The sequence below is a fragment of the Gasterosteus aculeatus genome, chromosome 1, assembly GCF_964276395.1.
Source record: "Gasterosteus aculeatus chromosome 1, fGasAcu3.hap1.1, whole genome shotgun sequence".
Classification (NCBI taxonomy): Eukaryota; Metazoa; Chordata; class Actinopteri; order Perciformes; family Gasterosteidae; genus Gasterosteus; species Gasterosteus aculeatus.
Window position 1 is genome coordinate 22,354,842 of NC_135688.1, and position 24,358 is coordinate 22,379,199.

General features: G+C 43.0%; 2 protein-coding genes across 3 annotated transcripts; one reads left to right on the top strand and one right to left on the bottom strand.

Moving 5' to 3' along the window:
* Window positions 1-659: 659 nt before the first annotated feature.
* Window positions 660-9,981, top strand: LOC120818393 (ubiquitin-protein ligase E3A). Of its 2 annotated transcripts, none has more exons than XM_040175435.2 (11): window positions 660-1,106; window positions 1,662-1,706; window positions 2,363-2,667; window positions 2,770-4,022; window positions 4,103-4,247; window positions 4,623-4,828; window positions 4,927-5,091; window positions 6,011-6,166; window positions 6,266-6,339; window positions 6,474-6,617; window positions 7,425-9,981. In XM_040175435.2, the coding sequence occupies exons 1-11, from the start codon at window positions 1,030-1,032 to the stop codon at window positions 7,543-7,545; spliced, it is 2,691 nt and encodes an 896-aa protein (XP_040031369.1). In that variant the 5' UTR covers window positions 660-1,029; the 3' UTR covers window positions 7,546-9,981. The 2 variants fall into 2 exon arrangements, with proteins under 2 accessions (XP_040031369.1, XP_077960578.1); XM_078104452.1 differs by having other exon boundaries at window positions 731-1,054.
* Window positions 9,557-18,579, bottom strand: LOC120818417 (cyclic nucleotide-gated channel alpha-3). Its single transcript, XM_040175464.2, has 7 exons — window positions 18,378-18,579; window positions 15,404-15,496; window positions 14,689-14,745; window positions 14,233-14,307; window positions 13,629-13,730; window positions 13,443-13,549; window positions 9,557-13,367 (listed from the first exon to the last, which is right to left on the bottom strand). Exons 2-7 carry the CDS (start codon window positions 15,481-15,483, stop codon window positions 12,010-12,012), a joined length of 1,779 nt encoding a protein of 592 aa, XP_040031398.2. The 5' UTR covers window positions 15,484-15,496; window positions 18,378-18,579; the 3' UTR covers window positions 9,557-12,009.
* Window positions 18,580-24,358: the final 5,779 nt, after the last annotated feature.

Here is a 24,358-nt window from a genome sequence, read left to right on the forward strand (position 1 = left end):
TTACCTGCAACCTTCACACTCCAATGGACCTTACTTTATGATGAATGTCTCTCAACATGTCTCTCACTATGTCTCTCCTTATATCCCTCCCCATGTCTCTTATCGTGCCCCTCACCATGTCATGCCAGCATTTCTCACTGTTTTTCACCATGTCGCCCACCCTGTCTCTCACCATATCCCTCACCATGTCCAGAATTGCCAACACTCAGCGGTGTGACCACTCAGACAGACGGCACCCCCCATTTGCACTCTGCACTTGTTGTCTTTGGGGAACAGTTTACGTTACACTTATACATACTTTTATATATATAATTATACTAATATTGATTTATTAGTTAAATGTTTATGCTTACATTTGTTCAAAATGTTTGTCATATTTAATATGTTCTAGTTTATTTGTATGTACTGTGTATGTTGAGACTGTAGACCAGCGTAAAATTCCAATATGCTGATTTTGATTCTGATTCTCATATGTCACAGTTTTATCTGAATAAAACCAAATAAATATGTACTTTGCATCCAGTAGACCTTCGGAGTTCAGTTTATTTTCGTAGCAGACGGCCTGTGTGGAAATGCTACATTCTGACTAAACGGATAACACCAGTTTATCTTCTTCATGAAGAGAGCCTCTAATCAATAGAGGCTCTCTTCTCGTTTTTACTGCTTCTTCCAGCTACAGATCCAAATATAATAAATAGCAATACAGTGCAACACACACTCCCCAGGGTTCCACACGAGTGCAGTCACACGAGAGTCCAGATCCTCGCAGCATGTGATCCAGTCCAGCACGTCCGCTACGCGCCCTAGAACGCAGTGCATTGTGGGACGTAGGTTAACGGTGAAGTCAAGATGGCCGTGAACCTCAGGCAGAGCAAAGAGCCTGCAGTAGGAAGGCCGTAAATGAAGTTTTGAATAAATCACACGCCGCCGCTGCCAGTTCGGACTTTTAAAGTAGTAATCAATCAGTGGAGGACTGGATACAAGCACAGAAAGCAACAGAAACACGAACAACAGAGGATAAAGTCTCGTATGAATTCCGAGGAGAAAGAGGACTGTGAGTGTGCTCCACCACAGGCCGAGACTAGCCCCGCAGGAGGACCTAATAGGTGGGGACATACACAGGAAACAGTCGGGGTTTCCGGGGATGCTAGCAGGCACGCTACTATTGAAAGCTAGCTAACTACTAGCTCTATGGGTGCTATTAGTGGCATAATGAGGCACAGTTCGTAGTCGGTATTGGTTTATTAAAAAGAGTAAGATTGTTTGAGACGCGACAGCTCAGCATGAATGTTTGAAATAAGGACAGCTTGCTAGCTACCTTTAGCTACATTAACTTAGCTCGCTAAATTAGCGTCAGGATCTGCAGCGCCCCGTGTTTCCCCTTTACTCAATAGACTTGTCCAATCTAAGATTGAACTAGATTAAATCGGTTACGGTGCCAACGTGTATTCGCTATGGCAGACTTTCCACACACCGATTCCAACGTGCTTAGCTAGCGTGTCCCTTTCTCATCCTTTCCTGAGGTTACTCATGACTGAACGTGATAAGTAACTGTTAAATGACAATACGTTAAATTATGAACCATCGACAGCATTTATTGTGATGCAGATTTGCGTGACCTCTGCTGGATTTCTGATCGTTGTTGTCTGTTGTTCGACTAGAGAATACGTGGAGCCTGAAATAGAAAACCCAGAAGCAAGCCGAATGTAAGTCCCATCCATGCTACCCTTGTGTGCACGTGTAATTACATTAGTGTGTGTTTGTATGGATTGAAGACTCAGGCCACTACTGTTTTTGTGTAAGTACCATGTTACATGCTCATAGGCGACACTGGAGTTCTAAAATCAAGAAGTTTTCATATGTTCTTCAAAGTGGATCCTGGTTCAATGCTCCCCTCAGCTGATCGATCAAATCATTCCAAGAGCAAACTAAATGGTCTTTATCAGCACCGAGATGGTTGATCGCTCAACAATGTTATCAACGAACAACAATCTACCAAACATTTATGTTAATGCCTTCTTGGACAATTGTATTCTTCTCCTGTGGGAGATTGTTTTTACTAGTTTTCGACTTAAATAATGTCTTCATGTCGCCATCGTTGAAAACCACCTCTTTATTTACGACCCAGCTTTTCATAACATGAAAGCGCTTGAGAAGCTCAATAGTTGAAACAAATGAAAGCCAAGTTTAATGGGGTGGTGGTGTATTCATCAGTGTGCAAGTTGTAGACCTAAAACTATTTTGTGTAGTGAAATGAAATGAAAATTGATGGTTAAGCCGTAAACATGGTAATCATTGTCTGCCATTGATCCGCCATCGAAGAATCACGCCCTGCTTCGACGCTTCTTCCCCCTGAACACAGGAAGCGAGCAGCTGCCAAACATCTAATAGAGCGGTACTACCACCAGTTAACCGAGGGCTGTGGGAATGAGTCCTGCTCCAACTCATGGTGTGCCTCTTCAGCTGGCTTCACCCGCATGGATAACAACGCAGCGGCTGTCAAAGCCCTGGAGCTCTACAAGCTCAACGCCAAGCTATGTGACCCCCACCCCTCAAAGAAAGTCACAGCCTCCGCCCACCTGGAAAGCAGCGCTCACAGCAACTCGGCCTGTAGCAACAGGAAGTTGAACCATAAAGATGTCCACTCTGTGCGGGACAATTTTAAAGGTAAGTAGATGCCACACTCTCACACAGGAGGATTGCCATTCAGTTTATGACAATCAGTTTTGCTATTAATTCTAACCATGTTATGTTTGACCCTAAACATAGATGTAAATTACCTGACAGAGGAAAAAGTTTACGAGATCTTGAACATCTGCGGAGAAAAGGAAGACTACTCCCCTCTTATCAGGGTATTAGGTCGGGTGTTCTCCAGTGCCGAGGGGCTGGTCCAGAGCTTCCGGAGGTCCAAACCTCACACTAAAGAGGAACTTAAGTCCCTCCAAGGTAAGGATGAGGACAAGGATGAGGATGAGAAGGAGTCCGCCGCCTGTTCTGCAACAGCTATGGAGGAGGACTCCCCCGCCTCCTCTTCATCATCTAGGCTCGGAGAGGGCTCCTCGGGGGACAATGATGTCCAAAAGCTGGGCCCTGATGAGGTGTCCGTGGACATCGAAGCTGTGCGGCGGGTCTACGAGCGCCTGCTTTCCAATGAGAAAATAGAAGCCGCCTTCCTGAATGCGCTTGTCTATCTCTCACCCAACGTAGAGTGCGATCTGACATACCACAACGTGTATTCACGTGACCCAAACTACCTGAATCTATTTGTTATAGTGATGGAAAACAGCAACCTCCACAGCCCAGAGTACCTGGAGATCGCCCTCCCACAGTTCTGCAAGGCCATGAGCAAACTCCCACTGGCCGCTCTGGCCAAACTGGCGCGCTTGTGGTCGCACTACAGCACGGAGCAAATCCGGCGCATGGTGGAGACCTTTCAGCAGCTCATTACCTACAAGGTGATCAGCAACGAGTTCAACAGCCGCAACCTGGTCAATGATGACGACGCTGTGGTGGCAAGCACCAAGTGCTTGAAGATCGTCTACTATGCAAACGTGCTGGGCGGCGACCTCGACACGGAGCACAACGAGGATGAGGACGAGGAGCCCCTCCCGGAGTCTAGTGAGCTCACCCTGCAGGAGCTGCTCGGGGAGGAACGGCGGAACAAGAAGGGGCCTCGGGTGGACCCGCTGGAGACGGAGCTGGGCATCCGCACCAACGATTGCAGACGGCCGCTCATTGCCTTTGAGGAGTTTGTCAATGAACCTTTGAATGAGGTGCTGGAGATGGACAAGGACTACACCTTCTTTAAGGTTGAAACAGAAAACAAGTTCTCCTTTATGACCTGCCCCTTCATCCTCAATGCCGTCACCAAGAACCTGGGTCTGTACTATGACAACCGCATCCGCATGTACAGCGAGCGGCGTATTACGGTGCTCTACAGTCTGGTGCAGGGTCAGCAGCTCAATCCGTACCTGAGGCTCAAAGTGAGGCGAGACCATATCATTGACGATGCTCTGGTCAGGGTACGTGTGGCTCGCTTCTCTACATCGCGTGATGCTGTTGGTGCACATTGCACTGACGTACTTCTCTTGTGTCTCTTCAGCTGGAGATGATCGCTATGGAAAACCCTGCAGACTTAAAAAAGCAGCTGTATGTTGAGTTTGAAGGAGAGCAAGGCGTTGATGAAGGAGGTGTCTCCAAAGAATTCTTCCAGCTGGTGGTGGAGGAGATCTTCAACCCGGATATTGGTAAGGCAGCACAAGTAGCCATTCCCTGAGTGAGCAGATGTAACTGCGGCCAGCCTCTGCTTCCAGACAAAGCCTGATGACATGTGGTAGTTAAACTCTGTAGTGTATGGCTCAGGTTTGTTGTTGTCAAGGGGACACTCCACGTGTCATTTCACCCCAAAACAGTAACAGTACATTTTAGAAACCGCTTTCCTGGATGCGCTTGTCTATTGTTGACATTTCAGTCATCCTGTAAAAGCTTGTTGTAGTTTACCTAACTTGCTATCCTAATGCTTATCCTTATGAGTTCTCATTTGTACTATGTTGAGCGTCCCTAGAGGATGTGATCCGCCAAAGCATCAAGCATGTCTTTGTGTCCTCATTGTCCTCTTGCAGGCATGTTCACATACGATGAGCGCACCAAGTTGTTCTGGTTCAACCCTTCATCGCTTGAAAACGAAGGCCAGTACACTCTGATCGGCATCGTTCTCGGTCTGGCAATCTACAATAACTGCATCCTGGACGTCCACTTCCCCATGGTGGTCTACAGGAAACTGATGGGCAAGAAGGGAACTTTCAGAGACTTGGCTGATGCCAACCCGGTAATCTCACCCACACATTTCCTACACACGCATCTCTTGTTTGAGGAGACTTATTTTCCCCTTTATGAGTTCAGCTAAATGGTTTATGTGTTGTGAAGGTTCTGTACCAGAGTTTGAAGGAGCTGCTGGAGTACGAGGGCAGCGTGGAGGACGACATGATGATCACTTTCCAGATCTCCGAGACAGATCTGTTTGGGAACCCGCTAATGCATGATTTAAGGGAAAATGGGGACAAGATTCCAGTAACAAACGAAAACAGAAAGGTGAGACAAAGCAGAATCAGAAACATTTATTTATATCTCAAGTATATTGGGCATATCCGAGGAAATTTTCATAGTGGGTGGTGCATACATGGCATTGAAGAAAGGACAATAACTTGATAATGTACAAGTAACCTAAAAATAGAATACAAAAGAATTTTAAAAAGTGCAGCGTTTCGCCTACAATTATAACAGCACCCTCCCACCTGTTATAAGTGAAATCATTCATCAACCAAGGGGAAACACTGAAGTGCACAGGCAACGGAATACTACACAAGTGCATTTGAAAGTGTCCAAATGGGTTTTAAATAGTCAGTCAGTGAAACTTGTTTGTGTGGCATGAGGTCCTGGTCCTGATGGACCTCAGCCTCTTGCCGGATGGAAGGGACACAAACCGTTTTTTCTTTTTGTCTGTTGCCAAGAAGCACTTTTGAATCTATTGCAACACTTTCTAACACTAGAGTTCATAGGATACAAAGCAGTTATTGTGCCATTAGCAAGACTTCTGATTGGGTTTTATATGCTTTATTATTGTTTGGTCAATGGAAAATTAAAGGGCCATCAGAATCAGGTCAATGGTACGATATTCCATGGATTCTTTCAGGTCTACGTCAAAGATGGGTTAAGAGAAAAAACACAACAACATAACGCTTTATGTTAGCGTCCAGTTTCTGGAATGTTCACAACCAGCTGCATTTACTGTCTACCTGAGCTAGGTTTGCATAATTATGTTCTCAACGACATTTAAGTTCCCTGTACATGCTTTTGCAAAAAACAAAAGGCTTCTTGTTAGTATCTTATTCACTAGTTTTTCTTCTATTGTATCAGGCTAGTGGCTGCAGGAGCTGTGGCAGATATCAGCGACAATGTCTCCAGGGCTAGCTGGAGCTGTGCTAAGTGATGCTGGTGTGTCTCTGTGCAGGAGTTTGTGGCTCAGTATGCCGAGTACATGCTGAACAAGAGTGTGGAGAAGCAGTTCAAAGCTTTCAGGAGAGGCTTCCATATGGTCACCAACGAGTCTCCGCTCAAGTACCTGTTCAGACCAGAGGAGATTGAGCTGCTGATATGTGGCAGCAGGGTGAGCTTTGTCACCACACATTTCAGTCGGGTCTTGGGCTTCAAACCTTAATTTCATCCATGTCTGTATGTATTCTCTGGTTTTTGTCTCATGCTACAGAACCTGGACTTTCTAGCTCTTGAGGAGACAACAGAATATGATGGAGGTTACAACAGAGATTCTCGAATAATCAAGTAAGAAATGTTTGCTGAGAGGGTCGTAGTGTTTATAGAAAATACTCTTCCTGTTTGGGTCAGGGGAAGCTTTGATTTCATGTTCTGCTTTGCCTCTTTACATTCTGACACTGCTCTCTCTTGGTGTCATTCAGGGAGTTCTGGGAGACGCTGCACTCGTTTGGTGAGGAGCAGAAGCGCCTCTTCCTGCAGTTCACCACCGGCACTGACAGAGCACCTGTAGGGGGGCTGGGGAAGTTGAAGATGATCATCGCCAAGAACGGCCCTGACACCGACAGGTGGGCCGCCACTATGTGCCCGTCATCTACATACACCGGGTCTTAGAGCAGACAAGCGGTCTCCAAATCACTTCATTCCTCCAGTGAGGAACTTACTCTGTGGTGTGCATACAGCTGCAGCCAACATCTGTACGCTGCTGTACAATTTTTGATAGGTATAGCCCAAGCAGCTGGAGTTAAATTTATTTTCTTACAAATTTGCCTCAGAGGGCTGCACAGGACAAACCCCCCCCCAAAAAAAGATACAGCAGCAGGGGAGGATCTCTATCAGGATGATAGATGTCATGTTTACAGAATGAACAACATAAAAGATGTACAATACGTTCTTCATATGACAGAAATCAAATATTGAGAATAAAAATTATTAAGGGCTTTACACTGTGTACACATGCAACATCCTGACTGTCCCAAAATCCCACACATCGGCATGTGATGGGTAGATACACACACACACACACACACAATGATACCAGCAGCAGGGCCGAGGAGGTGAGGGGGACCAGGGTTCGATAGAACCACAGAGTAAGTAAGTGATTCCCCAGCTGATGCAAGTAAATGTGTTAAAAAAGACAGGAGCATTTATTTTTAGTGCTGACAGCAGAGGGGTCTCCAGCAGCATCACAAACACGTGTGTCTGGTATTCTGGTGGTTTTGGAGGATCTCAGCTCCGCCCCCAGAGGGAGAAGAGCTCACCCACAAGTCTCTGCTGATGTGTTCTTTTCTCAGCTTCGACATCAGATATTTGTCCTTCGATGTCCCTATTTCACCCGTAGGTCTGACCAGCTGTGTGTTGTTTTGTCTTTGCAGGTTACCGACATCTCACACTTGCTTTAATGTGCTGCTGCTTCCTGAGTACAACAACATGGAGAAGTTGAGGGAGAGACTGCTGAAAGCCATCACCTATGCCAAAGGGTTTGGTATGCTCTGAGCTCCGGCTCAACGCGGACTCGTCCTCAGAACGCCTGTCGGACCCTTCCTTTATCAGAGTAATGGATCCAATAGAGCACTCGAGTAGTTGTTCTACTGTGCCTGCATCATCCCACATCAGTCAGTGTAAGCACAGAGACCCCCCCCCCCCATCCCTATCACCTCCACACACACACATCATATCTGTCCCATCTTTTCTATGAACAGAGAGGATCATGTCCATATTATTTATTTCACGCCCCAAATGGCTTCTCTTTCGTGCCTGTCTGTTTTGACAGCAGGGAAAGGAGGGGTTAATATTAAACAATTCTCTAACCAGTCCATACAAACCTAAAGTAGCCCTGAGATCTGGCTCACACGCCGTTCAGAGGAAGTGTAGTTCTAGAGTAGTCTTTACTTTTTAATATTGTCTGTTCCCACCATTCCACTCACAGCCAGTGGCTCCTTCTTCAACTGAGGCATTCACTAACTTCCTGTGATCCGGTCCAAAATGGCACATTCTCAAATAGCTGTTGTGTGTTTGGGCCTTTTTTCCTGGGGGTGAGGGGTCACCGCAGGTTAGAGTGAATCTTTTCAGAGCTGTTAAGTGCACTTAGACATTTTCAGAATGTTTTTTTTTTTTTTGGCCACAGGCTGCCGGAATTTTTTGAAGCATTTTATTTCCATGTCTTCCTGTGTTGACGATTCAAAATAAAACCAATATTTATATATCTGTGCGGTTGGAGCTACGACACCTTTGGGAGGGTGTACACCTGTGGACCAGTCACTGCTGATGTGCTCTGAGATAGCTGATAGGTCAAGCCCCATATGTTGATGGTACCTGATCATCTGTAGTCATCTACATCCAGGATGTGTGTATGTGTGTTCACAAGGCCTGATCCGGCGGCGGGCCAGGTGAGGATAGTAGTCTAAGCACAATCTGAACAAAGAGATCGGCTCCACAAGTTGACCTGTGTATTGATACCATTACGAGCCGTACTGTGTGGACACATCACTGGGATCTATCTGAGCCAAGTAGAAACGGGTGAGAGTCTGTACAAACTTCTTCCACTGTGGTTCTGACGGAATTGGTCCACACAGACTATCAGTGGCGAGCACCATCAAAGTCATCTGACCCACATCTTCAATCCGTTAAACCACTTATTTGAAACTGAGTCTTCTACACGACTTACATCACAGCCAACCTTTTAATTTTTATATTAGAATAGCTGTAGCCATACGAGGATCACCCAGGCGGAGTCAAGAGTTGGATTATTTTAGTGCCACTTCACCTAAAATGTACTTCCAAACTGCGGCAGTTTAACACCGGGGTGGATGTTCATTGTGATTCATTAGAATGTTTCTAAATTGTTATACCAAGTGGAGGCCAGTGTGAGAAATACACCCCCAAATCCCAAAGCATAGCAGGAATTAGAACATGTTGAGTAATGAGAGACATGCACACACCCTTTGACTCTTTGCTTTAGTTAACTTCCAAATGAGTGGTTCAGATTGTTGGGATGGACTTGAAGAAAGATATTTGTTAACCCTGCACGTTGCTGTGTGAACTGTTTCCCCTCCTTTTTAGGTATATAATTATATGGTGAAGCCTCTCCGAGCTTTCAGCCACATGCCATTGTCCCAATGAGTACATGAAGTAGGCTCCTGAGTCATCACTACATATGGATCTTCAGTCAGAGGGAACCAAGTGGTCATACATTGGTAGTCTTCATCTGCTTCCTGCTGTCTAGAACTACCCACAGCATCCAGTGGGAAGAGGTCAAAGGTCATGGACTAGGCGCCAGAGGTCACCTTTTCTCATCACACACCCCTGTGTTACCATGAGAAGTTCATGACTCCGGAGCTAGCTTTCCGACAGGCAAGGATCTTTAACGTCTTTGGAGAAGGACTGACTTCCTGCTGCCCCACTAATGTGTCTGCAGGGGGTCTGTGTATTCTGATGGTACCCACAGTGCAGTACACACTAACACCGAGCCATTCTCTGTTCTGTTGCTCTTACTTCCTCATGGTCAGACCTGGGTATGTGATGCAAGAGGCCCTTCGGGCTCTGCATGGACTGATGTGGAGTTACTGCAGAATACTTTATGTTTTGTTTGATTAACGCCTGGATGTTGTTGTATTGCTGCATTAACCTGTATGTATCTATTCAGACAAAGGTTAAGGACGACTAGTTATTGAGCCCAGGTCTACTCTCAGCTATTTAACATTACTATGTGTCTTCATTTTGATGCTGCTCACGTGAACATGTGAAACGGCTTTACAGCCACGTGGAGCTAAAAGGTGAAAGGTCAACCTGACCCTGGAAAGGAAAGCCGTTTTCATCAACTGGTCCGACTGAAACGTTGCATTCAAAAAGATACAAAAAGATACTGATGAAAGGCTGTAAGTATTCAGTGTTGTGAAAACATGCTAAATAAAGATGACAGCTTTTTTCCAACGGGTGTCTCCTTCCTCTCTGATTTGAGTCAACAGGTCCTGAATGTCCCCATGATGGGCTCGTTATTGTTGATCCCAGTCTGTGTAGCTTAGCACGGAATGGCTTCTGTCCTACGTGTACTTCAGGAACCAGAAATGTACTTATCTCCCTAAGCTCTGGCTGTAACAAGGCTCAGAGTGTTACCTGTGAGGCTGTACCATGTGACCCATCTGTAGGCTTTATCCTCAGAACCAGAACCAGTGGTTGTGATAAGTATGACGTGTTACACGTGCAAAGACTAGATAACTAGATAAAGGTCAACAGTATTGATTTTCATAACCATCGGCGTGTAGTGCAAACGAAAATGCCCCTAAATGCGACAGAAGGCACGTTGAACAAAGCACAGCAGGTGGACCCTTCCCTTGTTCCCTTCAGACCGCGAGGAGTACAGGGTTAGAACGAAGGATGTATGCTGAGAGGTAGTCAGAGGTCCTTGAGCTAAAGTTGCTTTGGTACATTTCTTCGATCAGAATTGACATTCTCAAAACTACCTGTTCAATCTTCACATCATTGTGTCACTTGGGAACATAAAAAAAAGCAGTTTCTTCAATTTCTTTGAACAAGTTGCAAATAATTTGGTACAACCATGCAAATGAGTATGTACAATTCTCTGCGGTTTCCTACATTGTCGATTGCTTTTGTCATGTTGATCAAAATGTATTGTAATGGGTCTCTGTTGAATAGTCTCACCCCCCTCAAGATTTAGGCATTAGTTCATCCAGAAGTCTTTATATGCAAAATGGCTGAACAAGTTGTCATAATATGTCAAGCATATTTCTATACATTACTTTTTTTATAAATCTGTCCTAAATTGGTAAATTGCTCCTGGGTGAATCTTGAATTTCTTTAACGATTGTGAATCTCGTAAACCATCAAATACCGTATAAGTATATATAGCCTGAGCACAACACAATGTTACAATGTCTGACAATGGAAGGACAAAGAATTGGACGGGGGCAACAGTCAGTGAGAAGAGGAAGAGGAGTTGGGAGGCAAAACAGGAAGAAGCAGAAAAGGTCGAGGACATATGCGTGTTCCTGATAAGATAAGTCATTTCTGTGCACACATTATTGGGCCATATAATCTTGTCACCTTTTTACACACAATCTACAGGGATCTCATCCTTGAACCAGGGAGGGACAGATGGAGATGACTTGCCAAAGTACGTGATAGTTTGGCACAATGTCACTTTCCATCGCTCCAACATCATCAGGCGATGGTTTGCGACCCACAACAGGATGCTGATGGAGTTCCTCTCACCCTACTCCCCATTCGATAATGCATGTCAAATTCCTTGTATGTCTGACTATGGCAATACACATTCCTGATTCCTAAACCCCACTGAGAAATTTTCCTCAGCTTGCAGATGTAAAGTATATGATCGCCAGCCACACACACAGATGACCCTTCTGGCTGCCATGGATGCAGCGTGTGATGAGGTTGGATAAGACACTCCAAGAGATTCTTTCCACATTTCACATTTGTACTTTTGTTTTTTAGTCTTTTCCTTTCTGTATTGCAATGAAAGGCTGTCAACAAATTACAGTAATTAAATGTCAATCTGGTCCAGTCTCTAGCATCAATCTCCCACATACACAAAGGTGTAACTTACAATTTACAATAATTTTCATCAAAACTTTAGCCATAGTTTACATCAGAATAGAACCCCCAGAGTAAACTGTTAGTAAACTGCCAACCTGACTAAGCAATTTGACACAAGGACTTATCACTCCGATGGCACTGACATGTTCAGTGACACAGATATTTACTTTTGAGAGATGAGCTAAGGATTTTGAGCAGAAATTGAGCATTAGCCTATTTTGGTACCAGCTGGTAGATAGTCAGTAAAGAATTGAAATGTCGGAATATCTGTTTTTATGATTTGCTCATAATATTCTGTATAGGAACCAGCCACTGTCCAGCTGTTGCTGACATGTCATCGGTCAGAGTAAAGAGTCCCACAGTAGACCGGCATCATGGGGGAGGCCTCTACTCGTGGTCTACTCTGAGAGTTCTGACCTGGTTGGACATATTACTGAGACGTTGTTTCAGTTTACGCTGAGACGATTCATACTGGGCCGACATTTTTCTAAATTTAGCTGACATGATCTCCACACTGGCTTCCACCCGGTTGACCTTGTCCTCCAAGTCTTTGGCATCAGCAGCAGCGACCAGTGACTCATCTATGAGATTATCCTTCATCAGAATGGCTTTTCCCTTCTCCTCCAGCAAGTTCTTAGCATCCGGGTACTCAATGAGCGCCTCCATCAGGTCGTCTTTGGACAGGGCAAACAGATCTGAGTAGCCCACACTGCGGATGTTGGCTGTTCTTCGGTTTCCGGCTTTGCTGCCCTTGATACCCAGGATGCTGATTTCTCCAAAGTATGCCCCATCGCTTAGGACCACAAATTGGGTAACGCCATCATCTGCTACTACGGCCAGTTTTCCTCCTTTGATGATGTACATTTCCCTACCAATGTCCCCCTTCTTACAGATGTAGTCGCCGGGACTAAAGACCTGAGGCTGAAGTTTGAGGACCAGCTCAACAAGCAAACCTGCCTCACAGTCTTGAAAGATGCGCACTTTTCTCAGTGTCTCCAGATGTACGTTGATGGCTATCTCAGCCTTGAGCTTGTCCGGCAGGTTCTTCAGCACCAGCTTCTCATCACACGTTTTCTCCTCTGTCCACAAGTAGTCAAACCACTTCACCACTCGCATCTCCAAATCTTTTGTGACCTTTCGAAATTGCATGTATTGCTTTATAGAGTCAATCTTGGCCTGGAACTCCACTCGTGCTGCACTCATGTTTGAAATCATGGCACCAACGTTGCCTACAATCGTTGCAAAGATCAGAACCCCAGTGAGGAAGTCAGCTACCACAAAAAAGTATTCAATGTCTCGAACTGGAGGCGGTGTTTCCCCGATAGTCGTCAGGGTGAGAGTGGACCAGTAGAAGCAGTATATGTACTGCCTTGCCAGGCGTTTGAACTCAGGGTTCTTTCCATCTGGATACACCCAGGTGTCAGAGCCAAATCCGAGGACCTTGGAGATGGCAAAATAGAGGCAACCGTTCCAGTGGATAATGATGATGATGTAGAGCACAAGATTAGCTATTCGGAAGATGTTGGGGAAATTTGTTCGAGTTTCTGTCCTGTCAAAGAACTCAAAAAGTCGGGCTAGCCTAAAGAGACGGTTGAACCTCCACTCGGGGTTGTTGATGCCAATTTTTAGGAATATGAGATCTGTGGGAATCACTGATATCATGTCTAGTTTGAATTGCCGGGTCTTCATGTACTTTTCTTTCAAGATTTTTGCATCCTTTACAAGAAGACCTTGTTCCAGAAAACCTGTTGACACATCAGCAACATTATTAGCATCGTCATTTTCTATGTTTTTACATTCATCAGAGGACCGTCACTGACCTGTCCTGGCTCTCACAAAGGTGTCAATACAGTAGAGGACATCTGAGCTGTAGTCAAAAACCATCAACATCGTTACATTTGCAGACTGCAGTTCATTAAAACAAGACCTGCAGGGAAACACAGCCATGAGTGAGATCTGAGAAACAGTCATGTGGAGAGGACTGACAGAAGACCATGAAGTCAGACCTGGCCACCAGGAAAATCAGGTTGTAGAACACTGGGACAGATATGGTGCACAGCCAGTAGTAGTAGGTATCTGTAGCTGGGTCCATGATCCACACTTCCTTTCTGAATGAGGAGAGGTTTCAGTTCAAAGTTCAAACACACAAACTTAGGCTCAGCTGTCACATATTGGTGTCGTTATTCAAGAGGTCTAACCCTACTGATACTAGAATCTACTGTCTGTTCATGACCAAGTGCAGGGAAGATGAACTCCTGCAGGTTTACAAGAGATCTTTTCATGGAGACTTCTACAGATTTTGGTTTTAATATCTACCATATTCACACAAAGAATGTTGACTGTTAATATGATGATAGCTTGTGCTGCAACTACCACTGCTGCCAACTCAATTTTTGAATCAGAAACTGTCCTGAAATGGAACAACAATATTCTTATGACACCTTAAAATTACTCATGTGGTGTGGACAAACTTTGTTTGAATTATTTTAGATCACAGACAGGATTTTAAATTTTTACAAAATCTTGAGCAAATGTGTGTCCAACCATGAACACGTTTTTTTTAAAGTTCCTGTTTGACAGAAGGTTGCAGCCATAGTATGCGTTACTCACGGTTCTTCTTTTTTAGCGTCCTCCTTGTCATCCTTTTTATCGTCTTTCTTCTCATCCTTCTTGTCGTCTTTTTTACTGTAAATGTCCACCAACAGAGGCAGGTGACATGAATTATATGTGTATTGTAGTACATTCAGTAATGTGAGCGAGCCTGAAGGTGGTGCTGTTGTCTTTTGCCGGTGGTGGAACAAGAAGCAGTCCCAATAGTGTGATCAGCCTGATTTATGAGGGATGGGACAGTTTGATAGAAGCTTGGTCAGACCAATCAGGGGATATACAACTCACTACTCTAGACGTTTTATGTTTTGCCATATATATAAACAATATTTGATCAATCAGTTTCTGATATCAGTATTCGAATCTTCTGGTATATCTCTGTAATGTGTTTGTACCGTAGGGGAGCCAGCCCTATTTCTTTATGTAAATGTGTACATCACCTGACGTGGACTATCTTACCCATCATTATTGTTGCAGTTGTTCATGTTCTGAGCAGCAAGGGCCCCTTCACCACCACTGAAAGACAATCAGATCATTTCATGTATTTGAGACGGAGGAATCTACAGTCTCCATGTCCCACTCTTGGCTCCCACTAAAGGACTGCTGGGGTCCCTCTACTGAGACAGTTGTTGCTTCTATATGTCCTTTCGCTGGAAGAGCAATACAGCACATGGATAACGTGAAAAGCAGTTTCTTGTATTAACATGCCAAGTCTGCCAAGTTTGTGGCAAGCGTGAGGTCGAGGAAGACTGCCCCGATCGTTTGTATTTTAAGTAAGGGAAAAAAGAAAACCAGCAACGCCACCCCGGGAGGTAACCCAGGGAAAAAGAAAGAACAAAAAACTATGAATAAATTAAATTTCTAAATTTAAGCAAAAGGACAACACAAGGTCGCTATACTGAGCAGGCGGGAGACGTGTTTCCAAAAGAAATATACAAAGTTTATTTCAACCACAATAAAAACAATTAAAACCTTCCTTTATCTTCTTCTGTGGTTAATGTTAATGTAGGTAGGTTTGTACCCAAGGGAAACACGTGATCTTGTGTTTTAGATACAGCCAACTGTTGTTCAGCTACAGCTGCATCTCCGTGGTGACCACAGAACAGGCTCTGTGTGACACCTTGTTGTGTTCAATGTGTGAGTATGGACCTAACAACGGAACGCAAAGGCTCACCTGCTCCTCATGCTGCCCTCTGTCCGCCGGCTGCTCAGGCCGGTCTCTACAGGACCAACACTGCTCCTCCCAAAGGGCATCGTGTGGGACGGCCTTTGAAAACAGATCAACGTCACTCACAGGAACACAGGGTGTGGAAATATAGTACTGTATAGCATAGTAACATGTGTAGATCACTAGTTGAATACGGGGGTATTTCACTTGGTAAACCAATTCATTATCTGGTGGACACCCCATGTTAGCGCATACAGTAGTTGACTCCACTCAAGATGTCTGATCCTGGCTGTCCATCGTGCCTCATGCAGGTCCACGTGTTAAACAGCAGTCTCCAGCAGAGCGTTAGGATCGAAAAATCAGGAGCAACAGAGCAGAAGGCTTCACCAAAGTCATTTGAATGCTCTTTTGGAGGCACAAATGTTCGATTTCATAGATTTGACAAGGGAACTTACGATTCTGATTGAGAGCCGTCTGCTAATCTTACGGCTACAGCACTTTCCATATTTCATAAAACAATGAGTGCAAATTGTCATTAATCAACTGAATAATGAACTTCAAAAGGAAAAGGTATTTTTTAGAATATGAGGAGTCAAAGATATTAATGAACATTTATTGAAAACAGCTATACACCATGTATTCTCAATATGATTCCAAGAAACAGTCCATAATCTTATCAAAGATATATTTTTATAGCCTTGATACACATCGATTAAATCAATGACTTAGTCATAAAAACATGATTTCAGGTAATTGAAGTGAGACTAGTGATTTTGACTAGTGACTAGTGACTAGTGATTTTCTAGAAGGTTGAGACATATTGACTTTACACCAAAGACTAATGTGTGCACAGAATAATTTTCATTGTGATGAGATCATGGAGAGTTTGACTTTATAAATTAATACCAGCTAAATTAAGACCATTGTAGTATTTGAAGGTGGTTCCTGTATTGACCAATTTATGAAAACTTTATCATGCAATAAGAAATCACTTTTGTTTGTGGTGACATCTCACATGTATTGATTTTAAGTATTAAGTTTACATAGACTTGTAAAGAACATGATATCATGGCTCTCTTGAGTTTCCCGTTATTTCTACAAGTCAGATTCTTCTCTGATAAAGAAGTATCTGTTCCAATCATGAAGTTTGGTTCTTTTATGACTTTATTATGGGTTAACAGAAAGAGTGATCAAATCCGCTGGGTCAAAAATATACATACAGCAGTACTAATATTTGGTTACATGTCCCTTGGCCATTTTCACTTTAATTAGGCGCTTTAGGTAGCCATCCACAAGCTTCTCGTTGAATCTTTGACCACTCCTCTCGACAGAATTGGTGCAGTTCTGTTAAATTTGATGGCTTTCTGACATGGACTCGTTTCTTCAGCATTGTCCACATGTTCTCAATGGGATTGAAGTCAGGACTTCGGGAAGGCCATTCTAAAACTCTAATTCTAGCCTGATTTAGCAATTGTATTACCACTTTTGATGTGTGTTTGGGGTCATTGTCCTGTTGGAACACCCAACTGCGCCCAAGACCCAACCTTCTGGTCTGATGATTTTTGGTCATCTTCCTGGTGGTCATCTTCTCCTCCAAACGTATTGCTGGGCATTGTGGCCAAACAGCTCGATTTTCTCCAGAACAGAACTTTCCTCCAGAAGGTCTTATCTTTGTCCGTGTGATCAGCAGCAAATTTCAGTCGAGCCTTTAGGTGCCACTTTTAAAGCAAGGGCTTCCTTCTTGCACGGCAGCCTCTCAGTCCATGGAGATGCAAAACACGCTTGACTGTGGACACCTGTGTTCCAACAGCTTCTAATTCTTGGCAGATCTGCTTTTTGGTGGTTCTCGGTTGACTCTTCACCCTCCTGACTAATTTTCTCCCAACAGCAGGTGGTAGCTTGCCTTTTCTTCCTGATCGTGACAAAAGAGTGCCATGCACTTTATACTTAAAACAATTGTTTGCACTGTTGCTCTTGGGACCTGCAACTGCTTTGAAATGGCTCCAAGTGACTTTCCTGACTTGTTCAAGTCAATGATTTGCTTTTTCAGATCCATGCTCAGCTCCTTTGACTTTGTAACATTTGTGTGCGTTTGTATCCAATGAGCCCTATTTAAATGGCCTCAGAGACGTCACCAGCTGTAGTCACTCATATCACTCATAAGAAGTTAAGAGGCTATGAAGCTCATTTCATTGACACAACTTTCTAAGTCACCAAAATTGCTAATTCATATTGTTGTATGTATATTTTTGACCCAGCAGATGTTGTCACTTTTCCTGTTAACCCATAATAAAGTCATAAAAGAACCAAACTTCACGAATGTTTTTTGTGCCAAGACGTATCTGTTCCACTCACTCTATCAGAGAAAAATCAGAGTTGACCACTTTTTTGACCACAACTGTAAATTGTATGTAATGTAATAATCACATTATTCGTGATACATGTAACAAATCAGAATGTGCTACAAATTAATTCAATATGCCAAGTGTTAAATAAGTCAGTGATTCTATTGTTGAATCTCTGACCTATAAATGTAATCAGTGCAAAAAACTGAACTGAGAGGGGGATCCTTTTTCAACAACCACAACAACAGAATATAAGGGACTCCAATGTGTGAATAGAGACTAATAAAAGTCATATTTTACATGCTTAGAAATGCTACAGTGGTTCCATTCCCTTAACTGGACTAACAGCTTATCATTCACCGAAACACTTTTTATTTTATCGCCCTGTCTTTAACTAACATGATACGACTAGGTTCCCATTGCTACCAGTCAAAATGAAGTGACGTTTAATTCCATGTGCTCAGCGGATTTCTTACCACCTTTAACTCAAATCCTTCTGTCCCAGATTACATTGGCTAAAATTAGATTTTCAACCCAGTGTGACTGGTTAAACTGAGGACTTCAGAGACGTTCTCTTTTCTAATCACACCGTAGCGTTAAAAACATTCACTATCTACTGTGTAGATGTAGTTTACCTGAATGTGAGTGATGATGGTGATGATGATGAGCAGTTTAGACCCCGAGTCAGCTCTGAATGGATTCCATATGGTTTCTTGTTGCTTCTTCCTCCTTCATATCAACATGGTTCTCCCAGGTTCAGATACACACAGCATGCTGTCACAGAGTACATGACACAAGTACCAGGAGGTGATCTCTTCTTCCACTCTGCACAACCTCGGAGGATGAAGGGAGGAGGAGGAAGAGAAGGAGGGGGAGGGAATACTTTTCTATGGCTGCAAACTGAGAATAAGCTGACGCTGACTTTAACGAAACAATCTATGACACTAAACAAGATGTTGGATATTAAATAATCATACTCTAGCAACTTTGGGTTATAAAAGTTGATGTGATTTCATTGAACCACACACATATATATATATATATATATGAATTGGATACAAATCTGATATTTTATTATTTCACGTATGTTGTCATATGTATGAAGATGAAGATCATTTCATGGGCATGTTTTCAGTTCTAAATAGATAAACGAGCCACCTCTTTATTTATATCCCTTCCAGTAGGAGTAAATCCTCTTAGTATGTGCACAGCTAAAGTGAGGCATCAGACTCCAGCAGCCTCAGCTAATCTCAATCCCCTGAGCTCAGTGTGTGACAGCTGGGAGCTGCTGGGAAAGTAAGAGCTGCTGAACAGGGAGACAGAAGGTACATCAGTCAGTCCATTCTTCTCATCTTCTCTCAGTAAATGTTTACAAGGGTCAATCTGCGTTTGTGTTTTGTTTTCGCAATTCAATTTCATTAAATTAATTTCATTTTGTAAAGCCCAAAATAAAAAAACAGATGTTATGTTCACAGAACGAACAACGCAAAAGATGCACAATACGCTCAATGCATATGACAGAAATTATTCAAATATTGAGAGTAGTGAGACATGTGTGAGACAGGACTGCTGCAGAAACAACCACCTATACATTGAACCACTATCAGATAAACCACCATCAGATAAAACATTATCAGATAAACTACCATCAGATCTAGCCACTATCCACCGAAACCTGTGAGGAGGCACAAAGACTTCATAATAATAATGAAAGCAGCAGCAGATGTCAGCAGGGCCATGGCAGGAGGCAAGACCAGTGGCCAGATATAACCATGATCCATGGAAACATGAGTACCAAAGTACCAAAACTCCGGAGAATAGGCTGAATTAGTGATGTGCATTAATTAGCTGAATTTGTGTAGAAGGACCTCTCCTTCTACTATCCAAATGTTCATCAGTGCCTCCAGCTGCCTCCAAAGTTCTTACAGCCGAGGACGGGTGGGTACTGGTTGAAGGCAGCAGACCATCAATTTTCTCTAATATTCTAATATTATCATTAAATGGTAAATGGACTGTGCTTGTATAGCGCTTTTCTAGTCTTCTGACCACTCAAAGCACTTTAACACTACATGACATCATTCACCCATTCATACACTGATGACAGGAGAACCATACACAGTGACACCTGCACATCAGTAACTAACATCCACACACTGTAGTTGCAGCTACAGGAGCAATGCTGGGTTAAGTGTCTTGCCCAAGGACACATCGACATGAGGAATAGCGGGGCCTGGGATCGAACCGACAACCCTCTGATTGGAGGACGACCGTGCTCCCCACTCACCCACACACGCCCACACAAATAAGTTCATAAAGTCATCACTGATGAGGTCCGAAGGAATACACTGCTCAATAGAGCTGTGAACTTGATTATTTCACAGCCATCTAATGTCTATTTAATGGCTATCTCATGTCTTTGTGATATTTATCTCTTGTCTATCTAACGGCTATTTCATGTCCATCTCATGTTTATTTCACGACCATCTCATGTCTATCTAAAAACTATTTCACGGCTATGTCATGTTCATCTCATTTTTATCTCTCGTCTATCTCATGTATATCTCTCATGTCTATCTAAAGACCATTTCATTTTAGTAAGGGCTAGTTTCACGTTCATTGCGCCTATTTCCTGTCCATCTCACAGATATCTAACGACTGTGGTATCATTTTATCCATTCACTTATTAAGCCTCCAGGTGCACATGTTACAGGCACACATGCACACCAGATCCTTCCCACTTGGCTCTGTAGACTCTTCTCTGGCCTTGGGTTTCTGACCCTTCGAGTAGCTCCATAATAAGCCAAGCAGCTCAGCGGTGAGATGGACCAACCTGCTGAAGATTTATTCCAGCTGCTATTGAGAAAAAGTAACAGCAAAGATGCTCCTGGAGTTTTCCCTGTGCCTGTCAAAAGATCAGAGGACGTCACATGTGTACAGATTTTAAAGCCCTCCGTGGCAAATCTGTGATTTTGGGCAATACAAAATAAATTGATTTAGGTGTTATTGCTCATGAAACCTTTTTTTGTGGCGCGTGGAGTAGAGAGGGTGCGCCGGAAACCGCAGGGTTGGCGGTTCGAATCCTGACTGCTCCATGTTCCATGTTGAAGTGTCCCTGAGCAAGACACCTAACCCCTAACTCCTGCCCGGGCGCCTTTAGGGCAGCACACTGCTCCCACTGTGTGGGATGGGTTAAATGCAAAGAACAGATTTCTGAATGTGTAAAATAATACTTATTTTTCTTCTATAAAAAATTATCAATTTCTGCTCATATATCACTAAACATGTATGTGAATCAATACTAAAGTATATATTGTGCTAACTGAAAATCTAAAAGGACCTTGTCATTGCAGAAAAGAGATTATGGTTGTTGTAGCATGAGTGCAACCTAAAGAAAAGGTTGGTCCAACCAATGAATTAAGCATTCGTTGTGTCCTCACTCTATCAAGCTCGATGTGTACAGCATGGAAGCTGTCTCTCTGTGTGCTGGTGGACTGCAGCTGCTGTAAATCAGATTACAGTTAATCTGCTGATGCTTCTTAGTTAGCGTGGGAGAAGTGATAGATCAAAATTCACACTGATGAACATAAGATGTGTCTGAAATTGGTACATTTTGTTTCATTGTTTTCATTTGTTCCTAGACCCCTGTTTTAACTTCACGAATTAAAATATATGTGTAACCCTGACACACAGCTCTGCTGTGATTACTGCATTGCTGTAATATCTTTGGTTGTGAAGTGTAATTTGCGGTATTTAACATGGTATGTCAAATATATGTCACAAAGAAGACTTTCTGTGGGGAAAGTAAAAATAACTGATTGAATATGTTACGTCCGAAACCAAAAAGTGATGTGCTGTTATGTTGTCCTTTGATTTACAAAGAGAAGCACAGGTGAAATGAGGCATTTGGTGTGTGAAGAGTGCTGTACATTGTTCCGTCTGGAGCCTTATCTTGTGCCTCCTTCAGGGATCAGATCTTGTCAAGTTGGTCTCCAGGCTGCAACGCTTGTTTCATGACACTGGAGGTCATCATGATATAATCACTGGCCCTGTGTGTATTGATAATTGCTAAGCGTCTGTGGATGCAGCTTGTTAGCTCCAGTGTCTCCCAGGATGCATTGCTCTTGGTCAAGATATTACCAGTGGGTGTTTTAAAATGATGATTTACTACTTTCATCTATGATATCCAAACCCTATGATCATTCGAATAGAATAGTACATCAAATAATGGTGTGTATAACTGTACCATTCTTTGCTTTTATTATTTAGACAAAAGTGAAAAGTGACCTCTAGGACTTCCTTGAAATGCAAATAACTTAACAAAGTTTAGCTTTTCAGTAGAGAAAAAAATAATTCCCCTCTGCTGTGGTCCTCTAGATGAAGGGTCCTCTGTTGTGGTCTTCCAGTAGACATGATGAAAGCCCTCTGTGGTGGTGACTGCATTCTTTGAGTGCTGCAAACTTCTATTGACCAATAAACTAACTTAGGACGAGACCTGGGGGAGAATAGACTGTTAGTTGATGTGCCACGGCCATTCTCAATTAAATATTGTATTAAAGGCAAATTAAGTGACTATACTCAATGAATCACCAGTCATATGAGATTAAGATACACACTAAATTGTGTCAGTTAATATCAGTAAATAAACCAGGGACATCACTTCATTCCTGAAGCAGCTGACGCGCTAACAAGCTGCTGACTGAGAGAGAACGGATGCGACTCATCAATTAAATGAATCCCAGCCTCAGTGGCAGCTGGATCTACCTCCCCACAGGACCGGTGTGGCATGGTGCATCCTCCACCTCTCCCTCCTCCTCATTCTTACACCCCTGAGGGGCCACACAAAGACAGGAACAAAAACTACAATTTACAAGAATCAAGTAATCACAAACAGCTGCTACGCCATCAGTAAACAGTGACAGGTTGGGATATGACTTTTTTTAGAGTTACACAATGTGTTCATTGTTAATATACTATGTCATCAAAGAGCAGCAGTGGTCACTACAAAGACATTTTCTTGAAACTCAGCAGATAACCCCTCCAACAGAGGACGTTCCTTTACTTTCAACAGAGATAATATAAAGAAAAATAAACCCTTGTTAAACGTGATATCGATATTGGATCTTCTCTCTTCTGAAGAGGACATGGCCCTTGACCTAACCCACCATCAGTGTTTTATGAACGTCCTTCAAAAAATCATGTTGACAAGCTGGCACTTTTCACCAATTCAGCAACATTCAGACCGATGGGTTACACAACAGGGATCCCAGAATCACACCAATGATTGAGTTTAAAAATCCTGCTGTAGATCTTCTTTAACTCGAAAATGAATTTCCTGCAGAAAATGCATTGGAATGGTGAAAGCTAAAATGAATTCTGAAAATACAGAAATACTATTAGTCATAGTAGTATGTGTAGTAAAATTAGTGGTAGTATTAATAGCATAAATACTAATATTTTTTGTTATAGTATTGTGACCCGCTGATATTCTACACAAGAGCCAGAATAAACTGGAACCAGAGACTACTATTGTCAGGACCAGACATTGGCCCTGACACACACACACACACACACACACACACACACACACACACACACACACACACACACACACACACACACACACACACACACACACACACACACACACACAGGGTAAGGGCATAGGTGGAGACCATCAGGGGCAGGGCGGACAATCGGACTGTTACAAGGGAAGGAGCAAGTTGCCTCCAACAAGAGGAAGGTTAATTTTCAAAATTAAACAAGAAATCACGAGACAACCTGATTAACACAGATTCCTGGACATGACAACTATAGCGAAAACGGTTTATTAAATGAACTCTTCAAATGAGATCAAATACTGTTCACTTGATAGCTCTATCAAACAAAACCAACAAAAACAATAGACCATGTGGGACTAACTTGTAACATTCGGGAGGTCAGTGTGAAAAAGGTATAACCATAAAGTAAATAATCACAAAATTAAATAACACTTGAAAGAAACCAATCAAATCACAGCAAATAAGATGACTAAAACAAACCATACAACAAACACATGCAAGACGGCTGCCCTATCACTGCGTCACTCCCCCACAAGAAAATGAAACATAAAAAGGCCCATGCGATTGGCTTATTATTATCTTCGGTATACTAAATAGGGGAAAAACACTGGTGGACCCTGGTAAACATGGAGCAGCCAGGGCTGGAACCACCACCCTTTCAGTTACCAGCACACCATCTCTACTCCATGCACCACAGTAGCCCCTAGCAACATTCAAAGAGTCCTCTATAAGATCAGGTCCTGTCAGACTGCAGTGATCAGCTGTGTGGCACAGACAGAGGGAGTGCAGTGCGTCTGAGTTGCCACGGTAACAGCGCACCTGCAATCATTAACGAGCTGCTCAGAGTGCAGAGCGAGACAAACAATGAAACATTATCAGTGATCATTAAAAAAAGTAAAATACATATCAAGAAGCTGTTTATTTTATAAAATAGTTTAGACATTTGTCAACATTTTAAAGTTTAAATGGTGTCTGTAGCTGAAAGATTGTCGAAACAGAAAAATGTGAAAGTTGATTTAATATCTGAAAAGTGAAAGTGAGTTTTAACAGCTGAAAGT